Below are 18,697 nucleotides of genomic sequence, written 5' to 3' on the forward strand. Positions count from 1 at the left end.
CGTGGTCTCTTTCGCATGCTCCTTTTACTGTTGAGCGCGGGAGGTTTCCACCAAGTAGGCAGAAAAACCTCCACGCGGCTCGAACCCGAGCATGGCTATAGTATGGGCGCCGGTCGCTTAAAGAGTGCAGCCACGCGCGCTTACACAACAAGGCTGTAAGCGTTATCACGCGGCGAAAACTCTAAACGCGATCGCCATGAGGAAACTAAACACTCCCGAAAAGCTATAGGACGGTCGGTCTGGTGGACTATACACATGATCGACTCTGCAAGATGCGCGCGCAGCACGCGCGTCCGGCTTGACTATATACACACCAAGATTTAAAATTATGCAAATGCCACGTAGCTGGACAGAACCAAGGTAACGTTGTTTGCAGTGGCTTGGAGATACTCAAATCATTTTTTAAGCGAAGCTTTATAGGCTCGCAAGTGTCGGCGGTAGTGGTGGTGGTGGTGTCACGCTGGAAAGTGGGCCGATCCTGGTGATAGTGCAGAAAGGGTCCAAGCTCAATGGCACATACCCCTGTGGGCTGGGGGACCTGTAACGCGCCCTTGAACTACCCTTGTCACACGTGGGACCCAAAGAGACAAAATCGCCAGCCCTTCTCCTGTCGAGAAAATGGGGGTAAGCGAAGCTTGTCAGATTCTTGCGTGAGGGCTTCCGAAGCCCAGTCGAAACTTCAGCGAAGAGCAGCAGATCCCGAGTTTAGGGCAAACGAAGCGGAACGCCTGCGACAGCGTCGTCTTGTCACAAGCTTCGCTTACCCCCATTTTCGCGACAGGGGAAGTGCTCTGAATTTTTTGCATTCCACCTAATTACATAATTATTCTTCATTTATTAATCAGCTTGACAAATATTATAATTAGATTAAAAGCGTCAAAGAGAAAATTGTAGAGCAACGTGAAAAACTCGCGATAGAGCTTTCTGTTGCTCAACACGTGCTACATAAAAGTGTTTTTCCGAGCGTGAACGATGCCCGCGAATACACGCAAAGTGCCTCGAGCGGCCAGTCGCGCGGCAATATTGCGTGCATTCGCGGGCTTCTCGAAAGGGATAATTCACAATATTGGCCCAGTTCAGATTTCTTTTTTTCTCCGCATCCATAAAAAGCGCAGTTTTCATGTTTTGACAGCCTGGTGCCACGAAAGGCGTCAGAGTTTGAGACAAACATTTTTTTCCCCTCATCGGCACTGAAAATTCACGAAAAGCGCGCATCATCTTCGATGTTGTTTAAAATTTCCCAAATTAAGTCTATTGACTCGAACTAATGCAATCTGAGAACGTCACATTATTTGTTTGGTTTTGGATTTACAAAGCGAGAAATGTGACCGATTAAACAGCACCGCCGCGGCGACAGATGGGGACGTTGCAGGTTCCTGCCCGTCACGACACGAAAATTTTACTCCAGGATGGTTCCGAAAGTGCGAATTGAAAAACTAAATAATCACAATAAACCAGGAAAATTCGGGTCGATAACTCTCGGCGCCTTTCCTGGACACGGATCGCAAAAATCTGCACGGGCCCAGCGACCGAACGGTATGGCACGGTCCCAAGGTTTGGAGCGCTTGCTCTTGATATCGAGCCTTTATTCTCATCTCTCGAGCGCGATTCATAAGACGCATATTCCTTTCGGTGGCATTATCAATTAAGTAAGAATTGGCAAGTGCGTGTACCGAATAATGCATGACTCGGTTGTTTCTACATAATTTACCCCTATCCCTCGCGCTGCTTCGCAAGCAACATTTCCGGGGCATTTTTTTAAAGCTTTCCGAATTTGAAAAAAAAAAAATGCCTGTGGCAAATAACATAATTCAAGTCCTTGTTCTGGATTATTCAGAGAAGCGGACATTACTTGCACGAGATGTCGATATACATATTCTACTAATTAATATTTTTTAATTAACTTGCTCATTAATTTACGGCACATACTGTAATTTACGAATTGAAGCCGGTGAGCTTGCAAGCCGGTGTCCACTTGGAATGAATTTCCAGAATGACGCCAGTTTGTAAATACGCGCCCTCAAACTTTCCGCAAAAATGCGCTGTTGTTCCACTTACCTTTTTTAACAGAACGCTCTTTTATGCATTGAAGCACAAAAGTAACTGGAACGCCCACAAGTTTAGTCCCACACTTTTTGGACGTAATATATCGAAACTGGTGTCATCCAGAAGATTCATTTCAAGTGGATGCGGCAAACTAACCGGCTAAAATTCGTAAATTACAATATGAGCCGTAATTAGGAAGTTACGTGGCGAATTTTCGTTAATTAGTTGAACATGTGCTTTCATTTCTCGTGCTGGTAATGTCCGCCTCTCTGAATAATCCGGCTCAAGGACAAAAATTATGCTGTCTGCCGCAAGCGATTTTTTTTTTTTTGAAATTTCAGGAAATCTTAAAAGTGGTCACGCGTATATATGAGCGGGTGAGCCGCATTGGGCAGCCATGTGTACTGCTTCTCAGTACGCGCGTCTATCCCGTCTCTCCTTCTTCTATTTGCGAAATGCGCCGCAGAGCCCATCCTTTGCCCGCCGCGCTAATTAGACGACAATGCAGGAGGTGTACGCAGAGCACCTGTATGCAGCTGCTTGCATGTCCCACTGCGAGGCTGTACAGTTGCAGGAGGTAATTGTCCACGCTTTGTTCCGGGCTCAGGTGGACAATAGCGACAGCTCAATATACTTGCGCGGTGTTTCAGTGACCACTGGCTATAGAGTGTCTAATATATATAACGGGTTTTAGACAAAATTGGTCGTACTGGCTGGCTCGAATTCGTAGCAACAGAGGACACCAGCAATTCTTTTTGTTTTTTTGCGGTACTCGTTAGTGGGCTATACTCAATCTATAACGTTTCACTAATTAACTTTCAGCTATTAAACGGACACTAAAGGTGAACGTAAAATGAAGTTGTATCAGTAAATTACGCAACAGCAAAGAGGACAGTACGCGTTTCGCCGGCTTGGTAAACCAGAAAATGACGCAAAATCAAAAGACGGGTATGGCCCGACGCCGCCATGATGTATTTGTTCTCTCACCAGTTCGCCGTGCCGTCATATATTTCGACAGCGCCTGCTCGAATCTAGTTACATGTGTTATCGACGAAAAAGGACTATATACGATAGAACCCAAAGAAAGCAAAAAAAAAAAAGAACAATATAGCAAGTTTCGATAAGCTTGGCGTGTGGCAAAACAACTCAAATATTGCGAGAAACCGTGACGTCGCAAGAACGTAGCGGCGCGAAATTCGAAACGGGCAAGTTTACGCCTTCACGTCCTCCAATGATAATCAACTTTTCGCCGCCAAACACAGAGTTTTGAAATGATACTCTACCGGTCTAGACGGGTCATCTGTGGTCGCGGTGTTGCGTTGTAGTGCATGTTAAAGAACCCCAGGTGGTCAAAATTAATCCGGAGCCCTCCACTACGGCGTGCCTCATAATCAGAACTGGTTTTGGCACGTAAAACCCCAGAAAGAAGAAGATGTGGTCGCGGTGGATCCTCAGCGTCCCTTTAAGCGCACATACTGCATTTGAGGAATTGCCGGCGGTCCGACTTTAAAGGGATATACTAAAGTGAAATATTAATTCGGAGCTAGATTGAAATGGTTAGGCTTCTTTAATAACGAATTCTACACTTGTAAGCGAGAACACACCACTTTTGTAAGCGGGAAAAATGACTAAAATATAAAATCGGAGTGGCGCCACCTGCTGTGGCCTATGGCACCTCTCGTGCGACGTCAACAATTACGGTGGCGGCACGGAGGGAGGTCACGTGCTGATTGCGTCAACTCATCCGTTTTTGGCGCGGATGGTTCAAACTGACGAGCACCAGCGGAACGGAACCTTCGACGCCAATTTCCTATATGCGACCAGGTTATGTATTGCCGCACCAAAAACGATGATAGACTTCTAGACGAATAATATATCGATCTACCTCCACTTAATATTTTCCTTTGGCGTCGCTTTTAACAGGTATTCTCACAACAGCACAAGTTTCGAGATTGCGTATAGTCTCCGAAATCTGACGAAATGCAATTGCTGTTCCGCGTAGCTTGGTCAGACACTGCCCGTGGAAGGCGCTGTGCGGAGATGGTAAGAACGCCCACGCATATCGTCACACGTTCCGGAGACGATCATGTAAGTAGTCTCACAATTTCTACTTAGTGGATATGATATGGTTTGAGCACTGCAGAGGCTTCCATTTCGCGGCAGCAATATATGCGCACGAAGATAATTAACATTAGCGTTAATTAGTGGAAATAGTTATCTTAACGTCGATGCTCGCACGCGTTATACGATGTCCACTGCCAGCGATAATATTCCCGCTTCCTCTCGAAGTCTCCCGTTCACTTGGATACAGTCGTCGCTGGTACAACCGGTATACGGGGTGTTTCACTTAACTTGGGCCAGACTTTAAGACTATACAAATGCTACGTAGCTGGTCAGAACCAAGGTAATATTGTTTCCCGTTGCCCGGAGATACTCAGATTACTTTTTTCCGTTCCGCCTAATTAGATAATTAGCCTTAATTATTCAACTTCTCAATTATTATAATTAGATAAAAGTGTCAACGAGAGAATTGTAGAGCAACATTAAAAACTCCCGATATAGCTTTCTGTTGTCCAATACGTGCTACATAAAAGCGTTTTTCCGAGCGTGAAAAGAAGCCCGCGAATACCCGCAAAGTGCCTCGAGCGGCCAGTCGCGTGGCAATTTTGCGTGTATTCGCGGGCGAAACGATGAATTATTGCCTAAAATATGCTGCCGCACAATAGCCAAATTACTAAATCACAGAGATATTTTGTTTTTTCTCTTAATGGTCCGGTTTTAACTCGTTAAACCTTCGTCGTCTCGATGACGTTGAGCAAGATTTCCCAGAGCTACGGCCTGGCAGTCAGTCGAAGAGCGATCCGTTCTTCCCACGAGTCCTGCTGATACGGTTTCGCTTTTTGAGCGTTCGCGTTGCATGGCTGGGCATCCACAGAATGCTCGTATGACAATTCATTGGGCACGCTCCGCATTTCAAACGTCTGCCTCAAGTCGAAAAAATGCTTACTGCTTTTCTTTTTGCTTTTTTTGCTTTTTTTTTTCTGCGAGGAGTGTGTGCCACGGAACGTTTCCGGTGCATTTTTTGTTCACGGCGCACCACCGGCGTCGGCGAGTGCATCTTGCGGCATGTGATATAGGCGCCGTTTTTGCAGAGGTCACACCAACTACAGCCGACGATGACACAAATTACAGCGAGTTTACCGCACAGTTTGGAATGGAGGCGGCGACACCGGACGACGCGACGTCGAAAAGGAAAAATAATAAACGTCGAAAAAAAACGTTTACTGTAGTTGCCGTACTATTTGCGCGCGATACGTGGGCGGTTAAGCCACGCCCGTCGCATGCAGAGGGGGCGGGTTTCGAAGCAAGAGTTTTGCAAGCTGCGTTACTGAAGGAAGTGGAGCGCCAAATGGTATGCAGGAGGCATACTTAATACGCGAAGCCACGAACACACACGCAGAAAAGATGCGGCTTGCGTCGAATAGTATGACTGATCGGAGCACACAGCGAGAAAACTAAACGCGCCTGAGGTCGCTGCAGGATGTCGCCAAAGAAGCGCAGTCTTCGACAAAAGTACGCAGGACGCTGCACACGTGATTAGCGCTCCGCTTTCGTCTTCGTTGCACGCAAACGCCACGTGAAGGCACGTTGCTGTATAGCTTATGCCGCTTCTCGGTTTCATAACAGAAGAAAACATTTTGGACCTCAAAGTACAACTGCCGCCACTGACCAGTGGCGGCAGCTCTCAACTGCTTTCCGTTTTGTTCCACGAAACCTCGTCTCTCCCATGAAATCTCATAGAACTCTCGCTACCAAGTTTATTATTATTATCATCATTGACTATCACTTACAGCGACTTCTTTCTCTGTCTCCCTCGAACAAAGGAAAGATTGCTATAATGCAAAAAGGTAAGGCGTGCAGACACGGACACAAGAGGAGAGAGGTGGACAACACTTCTGTCCTCTTGTGTCCGTGTCTGCACACCTTACGTTTTATGGATCCTTACCAACTAGCTCAGCTTTCTGTCGTTCAAAGATTGCCAGCCTGGCAGGTAAATTTTGGTCACGCCCCCTAGCTCCTCCAGGGATGTTAATACATAGAACCCATTCATCGGTCCATCCATTCGACCCAGCGCCTGCTTTGAGATCGTTTCTCATACATGGCAAGGGAGCAGTGAACACCGAGAGTATAGTGTACAAGATATAGTGTATTTCATTATTCTAGAACACTATACCCGAGAGCCTTATTCTGTTGCAAAGGATGCCGCAGCATGTTCGGTCGCCCCTCCATCACGATCCTCCGCCTGGCAGGGCATGCTCGCACCGTCGGCACAAAGATGACAAAACACGCCCGTCGCGTGATTATCTGCGGGCGATGCGCGTGCCCAGCCACGTTCGTTTCCAGCGATGAAAGAACGGCGATATAACTCGCACACGACGTGGCACTATCTACAAGAGAGGGTGTCCGGAACGAGCAATAAACGATCGCAACACAGCGGACGGCATTCACCGGGGGTGGGAGTGGGCAAATGTGTGTCTCCCTTCCTCGAGCTGTGCCCCCCCCCAATGAGCCGTGCGCTTACACACACGTGCGTTTTTTTTTAAAGTCATCGCTCCGCCTGGGCCTCAAGGGTTCATCGCGGAGCACGCGCTCAACAAAGAGAGGAATTCTTCGTGTAAAGTGTTGAAGCTTTGCTTGCAAGCATCAACGCCAGCGCGTAGTTAGATGGAATGATGAGCGGCGCCACAAACAAAGACACAGTTGTATAAGTATAGTCTGTCCGAATACTAGTACCTGGCATGCCTCTGCACCTAAGTTTCTATTCATCCATTCGCAACAGCCACGGTCGGCTTCTTTTCAAGATCCTGTCGTAAACAATGCAACTGCAGACTCACAGACTCGCAGACTCATGCGAGTATTCTGAGAGGCCTAAACATAGATTAATAGCGTGGGATCAAAATTAGGTGCACCAGACAATACTGCGCATACACAGCACATGTGCAGCCAGCAAATGCCTCAGAGCATTTGCTGGCTTCACATCCTTGGTGCACATTCCAATTTAATCCAACCGCCCTTGTACCTACACACTATCAACAACTACTCCTCCAACGTTCTGTGGAAATGACAGTATGAGAAAAACCTGCATAAGCGCAGGAACGCAAACCGTAATGCTAAGAACTAACTGGCCCTTGCCCCTTTGCAAAAGGTTATCACCATCACAATTTCATCACCTATTTCATGTTAACGGCAAGACGGGGGCCTCTCAGAGGTCTCCAATTACCCGTCTCGCATCGGCAAAGTCCATTCTATGCCTGCAGATTTCCAAACCTCATCACGCCATCTAATCCACTACCGTACTCGAGTGTGTTTCTCTTTCCTTGGCACCTATCCTGCTACTCCAAATAACCCACCGGGTATCTTCACTATGACCTGCCTGCCCATTAATGTTGCAACAACTATTTTCTATCCTATCACTTGTTGCATGGTCTTTAGTAACCTAACTTCCTTCGTTATTCTTCAAGTTCAAACCCTATAGGTTAGTATGGGTAGAACGCACTGTTTGCATATGTCTATTTTTGAGAATAAAAGTAAGTGGCCAGTCATGACTTGAGAATGCCTGCCATATGCACTCCAATCTGTCTTTATTCGTCTGGAGATTTTTTTTTTTTTTTTTACATAAGCTAGGTACCTTGCAACTGCTTGACTGAGATAAACATGTTCCTGCACAGCTTCAAGAAACTGGCTACTAATCAAATTATTGCTCATTTACCAGGTTACTGAACATTACCTTTTGAATATTAATGCTCAAACCTACCCTTTGCCAGTTCAAATCCTCAACAACACGTTGCAAGTCATTGCCAATGTTGATGAAGAGGACCATGTCACCTGCAAACTTCCCTTTGCTGAGATATTCCCCACTGATCCTTACCACTAATTCCCAATGTAACATCTTCAAATACTTCATGCAAGCCTGCAGTTACTGAGAAGATTGTGTCTCCTTGGCTGATGCCATACTTCACTGCTATTTTTCTCTTTTTTTATTTTTTTGCAATAGGTTTGATGCTATAACTACCTGCTTGCTATGCCATAGCAAGTTATAGCATGTTACATTTACCAGTCACCATGTTTAACATGCCAGCATTAATTGAGATGTACAGCTTAAATACCACAACTAAGAAGCATTAAATGCTTGACTCAAGCTCACCGTCTTCTGTGGACAGCAAGTTGTGCAGTGCAGCCTCCTCCTGAAAGAGAGAAACAAGTTAGGATGAGTGTAAGCAGGCCAACACAGTAAACATTCAAGCCAACACAGTAAAACCAAAGCCGAAGCTCTTTATTGCACACCACACGCTTGCATACTTCCGGATTAGTGCTTAGGTCTGCCAACAGCAGACAAGGCAAATACTACCTGACAAACAAACCACAGCTGAGACCTACCTTTACGGTGCGAGTGAGAAAGGATTGTGGTTAATGTTCCTAAAGCTGTGTGAGCACGGGAACAGTTCGCCAAAATAAGCAGTAGCCAGCGTGGCGCAAAAAAGACATGGCATGAAAGGAATGTCAAACACAGGACAGGCACTATTTTCAACTGTTTATTAGACAACGTCGTCATGAAATATATATGAACATTACCGGCACATGCTCAGGAGTGTTTATGGAAAAAATACAAGATAAGAATATATGTATAAGAAATGCCTGACTAATTGATATGCATGTCAAGGAATCCAAACTCTTTTGTGTACAAACTTAAAGAAGGTTCACCCCCTTCTTTTTTATGTGATATGCTTCCAGTATCAAGTGGGCCTGCTCATTTTGGCTTTTACCAAGGATCTTTTCGTCACGAAATGATGCCTCAGATCTGCAAGAGTTCACGTGATCCGCCAAATGCGTTCGTTCCTTATTTTTAATATTCAAGGCGTGCTGTCTAAATCGGTCATTCGCACACCTTCCTGTTTGACCGATATAGCTTTTGCCACAGGTCAAAGGAATGTCACAGACAACTCGGCAGGTGCACTTGAGATAGGGCAAAAGGTGCTTATACTTATATTCTTATCTTGTATTTTTTCCATAAACGCTTCTGTGCATGAGCCTTTCTCATATATATTTCATGACATTGTTGTGGAATAAACAGTTGAAAGTAGCGCCTGTCCTGTGTTTTACCTTCTTTTTTGTGCCGTGTCTTTTTTGCGCCTTACAAAATCTGTCAAGTGTGCACCAACTAGGCCCCCAGAAAGTACTTCTAAACAACAATGTGCCTACTGCAATGCTATATGCTTCCACAACATTTTTCCAGACAGATCCACAGACCTTTTCAGAACCAGATGTTGCTCACTTATCCACATCACAAACACTTGTTGCAGAATTTCATGCCCTAATCCTTATGCCTTATCAAGGAACGCTAACCCATGCCACTGGTGGTGCTGAACTCGCCACCTATCGAGCCCTCACTTGTTGCTACATTCACTACATTGGAGCAGTTTCTGTGGCTTGTGGGCTAGCACAGATAATGTGTGAAGCTACCGCCCTCTGTCAAACACAGCTTATTCAAGTGCAGAAAGCTAAATGCGAATGTGCCAAGCTGTGTGTCAAATGTGACACGCACAGTGTTCTGACAAACGCAAGATTTAGGACTGCCATGCTTCAGCTGCGGCCTTCTAGCGTCACTTCTTTCCATCTCAAAATAGGAGCGAGCCTAGGACTTGCAGCAAATGCAGTGGGCAATGCTACAGTGCTCCCATTTCTGCAGCTGCAGGCTAGTAGTAGTAGTGGTTTATTAAGGAAAATGATGCCTATTTCTGCTGCCCAATAGGGAGCACGGCAGGCTAGCATAATTCCCCAAGCAAATTTATTATAGCCCTTTATCTTTCTCCTTAGTCTGCTGCTAAGACAGTCTCAAAATAGTGACAACAGAGAAATGTTAAGAGTTAACATCAATGAGTCTTTTGGTAGGAAAATACGATAAAATTAGCCGAACTTTCTTTTTTTCTTTCAAGTTGAAATGCAACAAAATGAGTTGTTTTGCAGTAATGAGTAGCGCACCAACTTACTCAATCTAGACCATACCTAAACCAGAACATGTGTGTCAAGGAATCTAGACCAGGATATGTATGCATACCTGCAAGCAAACGTTAAAAAAAAAAAAAAAACACAGATGTGGAAAAGCAAAACAAAAACAAAATTTCTGCAGCCTAGGCATGGGAACCAAAAACGAAGTGTTACAGGCAATGTATACGTGTTCAACCAATAAAATGCATTAACAAAATTTCATATTGCATCGCTGTGCCACAACAAATTTCATTCCAAATTTCTTGCTGATGCCGTGGTCAGTAAACTTTTGCTCTCAAGGGTACAGCAGAAAGAGAGCATAAAATGTTAAGTACATTGTTGTATTTCATTCTCCCGTGTGTCTGCCGGTCTACTCCTGCATTTTCTGGCAGATACCGACGCTCCCAGCATCCTATTCGCCTAAAGATCAGAGCTCACCTTATCTGCATAGGCATTATGTGCAATGATGCTATGTGAAGCCAAATGCACAATGTTCCTTCATATAAATTTTTAATGTTGCTCAAGGTGCTAATTAGTTAAAGTTAACTCATTAAAGTTAACAAAGCAATCCCACTTAACAGGACTGCCACAAAGAGAACAAGTCCATTCGTTCGAATCAACAAAGCAATAAAAAAACAAAACATATCTCATGCCTTCTACAAGGACAAAAGGTGAACACAGAGATTGCTCACACATTACACACATCTTGCACACTGGCACTGCTCATATAGCGATTGATGGAAACGTGTAGTACACAAAAATGCTCTAGGACTCGCCATGAAAATGGAATTACCTCTGTGTGCGTGCAACAGGGCTCGTACAGCACGTATGACTCAAAACTCAAGTGTAATTCAAGGATTTCAAGGATGCCGAAGGCCAATGTTCAAGGAGGGGCGAATAAACCTTATTCGTACACATACACTGAAAAGTAGTGAATTCTTCCTCGCTGAAATTTCTTGCCGCTAAGCAGCTGCTGAGTTGGACACTTGTTTCAGGCTCTTCAGGTCGCCTTTACAAGTTGACTTTCCCATTGTAATGATGTCAATCGCCTTCTACCACGATGATTAGTGGTGTCTGACTTCAGCCAAATTAAAATACTCACCGTGTTCATGCGAGATGGCTGAAACTTACTTTCTACGAGGCATTTCTGGAGCCGAGTGTGTGAAAATGGAGCCGTGATAGCTGCGGTGTGAACCAACTAGCAAAACAACAAAATGATGACATGGCTTGGTCGCTTGATCTGGCTTTGTCTAGCGCCACAATGACATTGGTGATTTAAACAAACCTGTCGGGGGTTGCGGAAATGCCCCATTGCAATTGTTTAGCGACACTCTCAAAATAAGATATGTAGGATTGTTTTCCCATGGACAGTGTCCATGACATAGCCCCTATGCAGAGTTTTGTTACTTCAACTGTTAAAAGTGGACCAAACCCCAGTTTTCAAGCAATTCAAGGAGCACATTTATTTTCAAGGCGCTTTATGGCCCCCCCTGAATCTGTTTTTCCAAATTCAAGTGTTTTCAAAGATTTCAAGATGTACGAATCCCGATGAAAGCATCATTCGGAACTCATACCAAGATAGGAGCATCTGATTAAAATATATGACCCCTTACAAACAAAGAATGTAAACCAAGTCACAAAAATGTGTTCCCATGTTGTATGACACTCGCCTGCAACTCACCCCCAACAAATGTTCCGAACAGCCGAAAGTAAAACACAAGAAACTATTAGCTGTATTTTCCACATAAAGCATGCAAGTACTTTAGTAGCACTTTGGTGCAGGATGGAGCAGAGATGAAGGCTGGTGCCACTGTTGCAGTAACAATGTGAAAATGAAGACATCAAGCAATGATGGCAAAAGAAAGACTGATAAACACAAGGGGCTTTCAGAAAGAAAGAACTGATGGCATGTGTCTGCCCTGGCACACTGAGAGAAAACTGAGGCAGTGTAGGGAATGCCTTTAAACGTTCTGGAGCAGCCAATGGAGCAGGCCAAATCTACCTTTGGAGGACCTACTCCTGTGTTTGAGCAGGTGTAAAGTTTCCAAGAAAGCACACACAAAGAAGCAAAACTTACTTTAGTGTTCTCTAAAGTTTACATTATGGTAATCTGAAGAACTAGGAGTGTAAAAAGTGATTTACCGTGGCACGCGACACTGTCAGCGGCGAGCTTACACTAAAAACAAGATGCTGCTGCATGTGCAGCATGAAATAGAGCAAGTTAACGAACATTAAAGGGACACTAAAGAGAAATACTAAATCAGTTTATCCTGATAAAATATTTTCAAAAAATATTCTTCCTTTTTAGGAAGAGCCCTGTGTCATGACGGAGGCGTTTGCTACTGTTCACGTTCAACGTGCAGGTACATTTACATTTGAAACAGGTCTATTTACATATGTTGTGCGCCGCACATTTGGTGACAATGTTTTCATGCATGTGGTACATAGAGATCATTCACATCAACTTATAGATCTGACAACTTGAAATGCAACACAAAACAATGCACACACTTAAATCACGCAACGGAGTTTTTTTTTTTTTTTTCGCCAGGATTACAGTTCATGGTACATATGGTCATGATTTAGCAGAAACGTTTTTATACAGTGTTGAAATTGAGGCACACAAAAATCAAATATATCCTCAACAATATTTAATAGTCGGGGTCTATCTAATAGTCTTGGTCATATTCATAATTTGTTCGGGTGAATGGTATTGTTCATGGCTGTAACACAGTGAACAAATGTGGCCAATTAAATTTAATGGTGCCAGGTAGAAAATACTTTTTGGAGCAGTACGGAGCAACAAATTTCAATCGGCGCAGATTGATGCAGCATTCCCATCACTACTGCGACAAGGCACTGCACTGGATTTTGTGTCCAATAGAAAGGGCAAGGCTCCAAAGCATGAGGAATACGCATTTACATTGCATATTATGAGCAGATTCAGATGCAGATCTGATTAAGCAAGAAACAGGATTCCGATTACATTTACCTGGAGTAAAATTTTGGTCATCCATAAGTTTGTGTTCATTACTGGGTCATTCCTCGCGAAACGTCCCAAACCCAAAAAGCAACCATCGTTGATTTTCTTGAAAAAAATTGGGCTAGATGGCTATTATGTTAATAAGGCTTCACCAAAGTACTTCCGTCGAAAAAAATTTGTTGATCACGTGAGCGCTTTTTGGAGTTTTCGCAAAGAAGCAATAGTTGGTTGAAGGTAAATTTTTTTATTCGAGTATGTACCTAAGTGCAATAACAAATTTTATTTTAGCGCATTCTAGGGGCATCCTTCTTTCATATAACGTGATAACTGAATGCATTTTAGAATTTTCTGCGTTTATTTGGCTCAATAAAAAAGCAAGAAATGTTGCATTTTCAAAAATGTTTTCGCATAAACTGCACAAATTTTTCACCTACAATATTTTTTCTCCGTTTTCGCCTGTTGCTATAGTGTATGCTAAAAATAACTTGAAATTATTAAGGCATATATATTTTGTAAAAATACACCTACAAAGTTGGCAAAAAAAATGATTTTTTGCTAGATTCAGGCCACATTTAAACCTTCAGGCCCTCCAGAGAAAAATATGTCAGATAGCCCAATATACGCACCGACCTCTTAGCTTGTGATTTAGAAATTTTTATTCGAGTAAATTTTGTTTGAAGCGAGAAATAAATTTTTGAAGTCAGCAACCAATATCACCAATAGGCACTGCGTACGTGCCGCCGCTCTCCAAGTCCTCTTCTCGTTGTCGGCTCTCCCGTAAACTTTTACGGCCGCCTGTGTTTACATGCACGTTTGAACAGGCGCAACATGTTCGTGCGCTGGCAATTTCGTATGTCGGTAACATTGCCCACTGAAAAAGATTATTCATAATAATAATAATAATAATAATAATAATAATAATAATAATAATAATAATAAAGAGATCGAAAGCAAGGGCGGCGATATGCGCTCCGTCCCGTTACAGCGTGTTTTCCCGCCGATTTGGCAAACCCATCATGCAGCGGGGTAAGAATCCGGCGCGTTTTCTTGCGGCTTTAAAACCCAAGAGAGCTACAGCTGAGCAAATTGGCAACCCAAAGGGTCTAGCTCGCACGAAAGAGCCGTCACATCGTTTCCCGCCCTGGAGTAAGCATACGTCAAAAGTTGGGCAGAACACATGTGGCCGGGAAAACAAAAATAGAAAATAGACACGCGTCGTACTCGGTGACGATGAAAGAAATATTTCATTCAGAATGCATACACATATGTACTAATTGAGTGAGTGCATCCTGGCAACCAAATCGAGAGCAAAAAGCACACATCTAATGAGAGTAAAGCTTTCCTTTTTGTTCCTTCCGGACCTGGCTTGTTAGCTCACAAGGCAAACCCAGAAATCACTCTCCACGTTTGACCAAGCTATTTCACGATGTTGTGCAAAAAAGCTCTTCGTACGAATGAAGCTGGCGACGAGAACATTTGTACGCTTACCGCATACAGGCTCTCCATTCCGGCAGCAAAGGGACGGCGCGTTCAAAGTTCGGAGAGCTGCAGCCGCCGGGATCGCTCACACACGCACGCGCCTTCGCTTGGGAACACAAAATCGGCAGCGGTAGAGACGAGCGCTCAATGAGAAAAGCCGTCTGCTTCGCACAACACGGGGCGCTGGTTTTGGCGCAGCACGGAATGGAGCTCCTCCGCACAACGGTTGTTCGCTGGCTAGCGCTTCCGATTAACGAAAGGTCAACAATCTCTAACGCGAATGGAACTATAAAGTCGTAGATAGATGTTGTCACCACACTGCCTAGAAACAGCAAGCCTAGCAGCGCATGCAAAAGCAAAGGTTCCTAAAGTTTTTGCAACTCGTCCACTTTGTATTTGCTTCCTGTAAATGTTTCTTCCTTTTTATACTTGGCTGAATATATGATGTCCACATCACTTTCCTCCCACCAATCGATTTTTCAATAATAGGTGGTGGCCAAATCCACGCCTCATAGAGTACCGCGCTTTAAACTATAAATTTGGATCTTGAAGGCTATGCTTTTGCTGGTTGAATGCGGCAAAAGCGATCTTGAAAGCCAGAAACACGTCTAGACGTTGGATTTTGGCCACCACTTATGGCTCGCTCACAGAGTAGAGTAAAAAACAATCTCGAAGGCCACGCTTTGCGGGTTTCATGCAGTGGAAGCGATTGCAGGAGTCTGACGTACGCTGCCACCACGTTATTTTAATCAAAAATAAATGTAGAAACCTCTACGTTGTACAATAACTAACTCACTGTGGTAAAAATGCTCGAAAAGTGGCATGCCAACACTTCATTTTATTCAGTATGTTCGAGCCTCAAATCACTGCCAAACCATATATGGTGTCAAAATTAATACCTCAACGGTGAAATAGATAACAAATGCAGATCTTAAAGGTTATGATTTTGCTGGTTGAATGCGGTGAAAGCGATTGCGGGAGCTAGAAACACGTCCCAGACTTCGGGTTTCGACACTGCCCATTTTGCATCGCCTCTGAGATAAAAGTCACTGCTGTTTGCGGATGTTTGCTGTACCGTAATCTCAAAGGGCGTACTTAATTTCGGAGGCAATGTTTTCGCCCACTCTTTGGGCAAAAACACGCGCTAGAAGCAACTGTAAAGACGAAAATACATCAAAGTCATCTTGTTTGGGACATTTTGGACAGTATGCAAAACTAAACCTTATTTAGATTGCTAAAAATTATAACAAATCTAGCGAAAATATTTTAGCGCCACCTAGCACAGTTTTAGGCTAGCAAGATAAGCTCAAACAAAACCGATCCAATCCAAAGCAGTAGTACGCATGGAGATCACGTTGCCCACGAGGTTGAGTTTGCCTTGTCGTCAAGTCATAGATTTTGATAGATAAGATCACTGAAATACTGATCAACAAATAATTTTGAAGAATGGACTACCACGTCGTCGAGGGGCAATTCGATGACGCTGAGAACGACGCTGACGTCTTGCACAGCACCGAAGCGACGCTGAACCTGGCCGTGTCATCTAGTGAACGTCGCAGCCCAGAGCATCTGCTGAGCGACGACGACGACTCATTCGGCGAAGGCGACCTGAGTGACGACGACGGCTACGACTGGGACGACCTTTCCCGAGGGAGCGTCTACCACAACTCGGCCGGCGCCGGCAGTCGCCCGAACGCTCAACGCAATGCCAACCCGAATTCATTCCAGTCCCAGTGTAAGGTTCTCTCTGGCAAGTACAGCGGGAAGATCAACCTTCAAGCGTACTCTGGTCAAGCTGTGGCTGCTGGCGCTTTAAGTGTGTTGAACGCGGCGAGTCGCAGGCAGGATGCTGAGCGCGTGCGCGTCCGTGACAAGGTGGAAAGGGCGACAGCTGAGCAGGTCCTTGATCGCAGGACGCGAATCATCCTTTTCAAGCTCCTGAACCGTGGCTTAGTGGAGCAGATAAATGGCTGTGTGAGTACAGGCAAAGAAGCCAACGTATATCATGCCACGGCTGGCGGTGACGGCGCTCCAGATCGTGCCATCAAGATCTATAAAACGTCCATCTTAGTTTTTAAAGACCGTGACCGCTATGTCACAGGCGAGTTCCGCTTCAGGAGCGGCTACTGCAGTAGCAACCCACGCAAGATGGTCCGTACCTGGGCAGAAAAGGAGATGCGAAACCTCTCGCGAATATACGCTGCAGGATTGCCTTGTCCAAAGCCCATCGTTCTCCGAAGCCACGTGCTTGTCATGGACTTCGTCGGCAAGGATGGCTGGCCGGCACCCAAACTTAAGGATGTCCCTTTGAGCGGATCCAAAGCGCGTGAGCTTTACAGAGACTGCATTGTCATGATGCGACGGCTCTACCACGAATGTCGCCTTGTGCACGCCGATCTGAGTGAGTACAACTTGCTGTACCACGAAGGTAAGATTGTGATAATTGATGTGTCACAATCAGTTGAGCACGACCATCCAAATGCACTCGAGTTTTTGCGCAAGGACTCCACCAACATCACGGACTTTTTCAGCAAGCGAGATGTGAAGACAATGAGTGTGCGGCAGCTGTTCGACTTTGTCACAGACCCAACCATTAACGAAGACAACATGGATGCTTACCTTGAAAAAGCACAGTCGCTTGTTGAAGAAGCTGGGTCAGAAGCCATGAACCAAGTAGATGAGGAAGTTTTCAAGAAGACATACATTCCCCACAGACTGGATGATGTGCTTGACTTTGAGAAGGACATTGTTGGTGTGCAAGAGGAAAACAAAAAAATTCTCTATCACACCATTACAGGCATGAAGCCTGACCTGTCAGGCCCAGCTGAGAAGCCTGCACTACTCGAGAATGGCTCAGATGACTCGTCCTCAGAGGTCAGTGAAAGTGACAGCGAATGTGAAGATGAGGAGAGTGAGGATGGTGATGACAAGGAGTCGAAATTTGTGAGCACAGCCAGGCCTAAGGGGGAGTCGTTGGAAGAAAAGAGGGAAAGGAAAAAAGCAGTCAAGGATGCCAAAAAGGAGAAGCGCAAACTGAAGTTACCTAAGCACGTCAAGAAGCGAAAAGAGAAGCAGGGAAAGGCACGCAAAAAATGAAAAGTCTCATTTGAATGTTTCAGATTGACTGTGTTTGTGTGTGTGACATGACAAGCTCAGTCGAGAAACAGTCATTGCAGAACCAGAATGCAAAGTGTTGCTTTAAACCAACAACACCGTGGCTCAGTGGTTACAGCATTCTGATGCTAAATATGATGCCACATATTTGATTCCTGGCACTAGTGGCCACATTTTAATTGGAGTGGAATGCAAAAATGCTCTTGTCACAAGCATTTGCCACACAACCACATGTGGCAAATGTTGATCTGGAGCCCTCCACTATGATGCCTGCCATAGCCAGTCTTGCTTTGGACGTTAAACTCCGCCAGTCACTGTAAACTAACGACATGAAAGCGCAAAGCTGTAAAGGAAGCCTCTTTTAGAGCTTTGTGCTTTTTTCAATTCATCAACAGTTTTATCCATCTTGCAGATATTCACCAGATTTGTTTGTTTATTTAAACGAACAAATGTTCCACTCACCAAATAAGAACCATTCCAAAAATATTCTCTACTGCTCACAGAGTGTGAACTGATAACCTTGTCAAAAGGCACTGAGAGCTTTCATGTACAGGTGTGGACAAAAGTAATTGAAATACGGGAGCTGTGGCTGAAATGCATCCCAGTGCACTCTAGCAGCCTCGAGGAGAGGCTAGAAATTGGATCACGCATGCACTCAGACCAGCCCTCGTAGCAGTTCACAACTTTCAACCCGTTTCCTTACCTGTGGATTGGAACATCATTTGCAGCTTCTGCAGCTGGCATGATGGCGCTGATAGCATAGCTGTTTCTGTACTTTACACACGCTAGACGCCCCGGTGACACAGGCACGTGTAGCTATGCTATCAGCAGCATGATGCTAGCGAGTGTTCAGCCACACCTGCTGCCGTGGTGCCATAGTGGCGATAGCGTTGCGCTACTCAGCTCGAGGCCGCGGGATCAGATCCCAGCCATGGTGGCTGCGTTACAATCGGGGTGAGACGCAAAAACGCCCGTGTACCGTGCATTGGGCACACATTAAAGAACCCCAGGTGGTCAAAATTAACCCGG

At 44.8% G+C, this 18,697-nt stretch overlaps 2 protein-coding genes across 3 annotated transcripts in view; one reads left to right on the top strand and one right to left on the bottom strand.

Moving 5' to 3' along the window:
• Nucleotides 1–14,827, bottom strand: part of LOC119437428 (glycerophosphocholine phosphodiesterase GPCPD1-like) — a 178,179-nt gene extending 163,352 nt beyond the window's left edge. For both annotated transcript variants that reach the window (XM_049660528.1, XM_049660527.1), the window contains exons 1-2: nucleotides 14,564–14,827; nucleotides 8,252–8,291 (exon numbers count right to left, since the gene is read on the bottom strand). In XM_049660528.1, coding sequence (XP_049516485.1) covers nucleotides 8,252–8,291; nucleotides 14,564–14,581 — 58 coding nt within the window. In that variant the 5' untranslated portion in view covers nucleotides 14,582–14,827. The remainder of the gene's footprint in view (nucleotides 1–8,251; nucleotides 8,292–14,563) is intronic.
• Nucleotides 14,828–15,903: 1,076 nt separating this feature from the next.
• LOC119437430 (serine/threonine-protein kinase RIO1) lies at nucleotides 15,904–17,651 on the top strand. Its single transcript, XM_037704460.2, has one exon. It carries the CDS (start codon nucleotides 16,001–16,003, stop codon nucleotides 17,648–17,650), a length of 1,650 nt encoding a protein of 549 aa, XP_037560388.1. The 5' UTR covers nucleotides 15,904–16,000; the 3' UTR covers nucleotide 17,651.
• The last annotated feature ends 1,046 nt before the right edge of the window (nucleotides 17,652–18,697 follow it).

This window comes from Dermacentor silvarum, chromosome 1 (assembly GCF_013339745.2).
Source record: "Dermacentor silvarum isolate Dsil-2018 chromosome 1, BIME_Dsil_1.4, whole genome shotgun sequence".
NCBI classification, from domain to species: Eukaryota; Metazoa; Arthropoda; class Arachnida; order Ixodida; family Ixodidae; genus Dermacentor; species Dermacentor silvarum.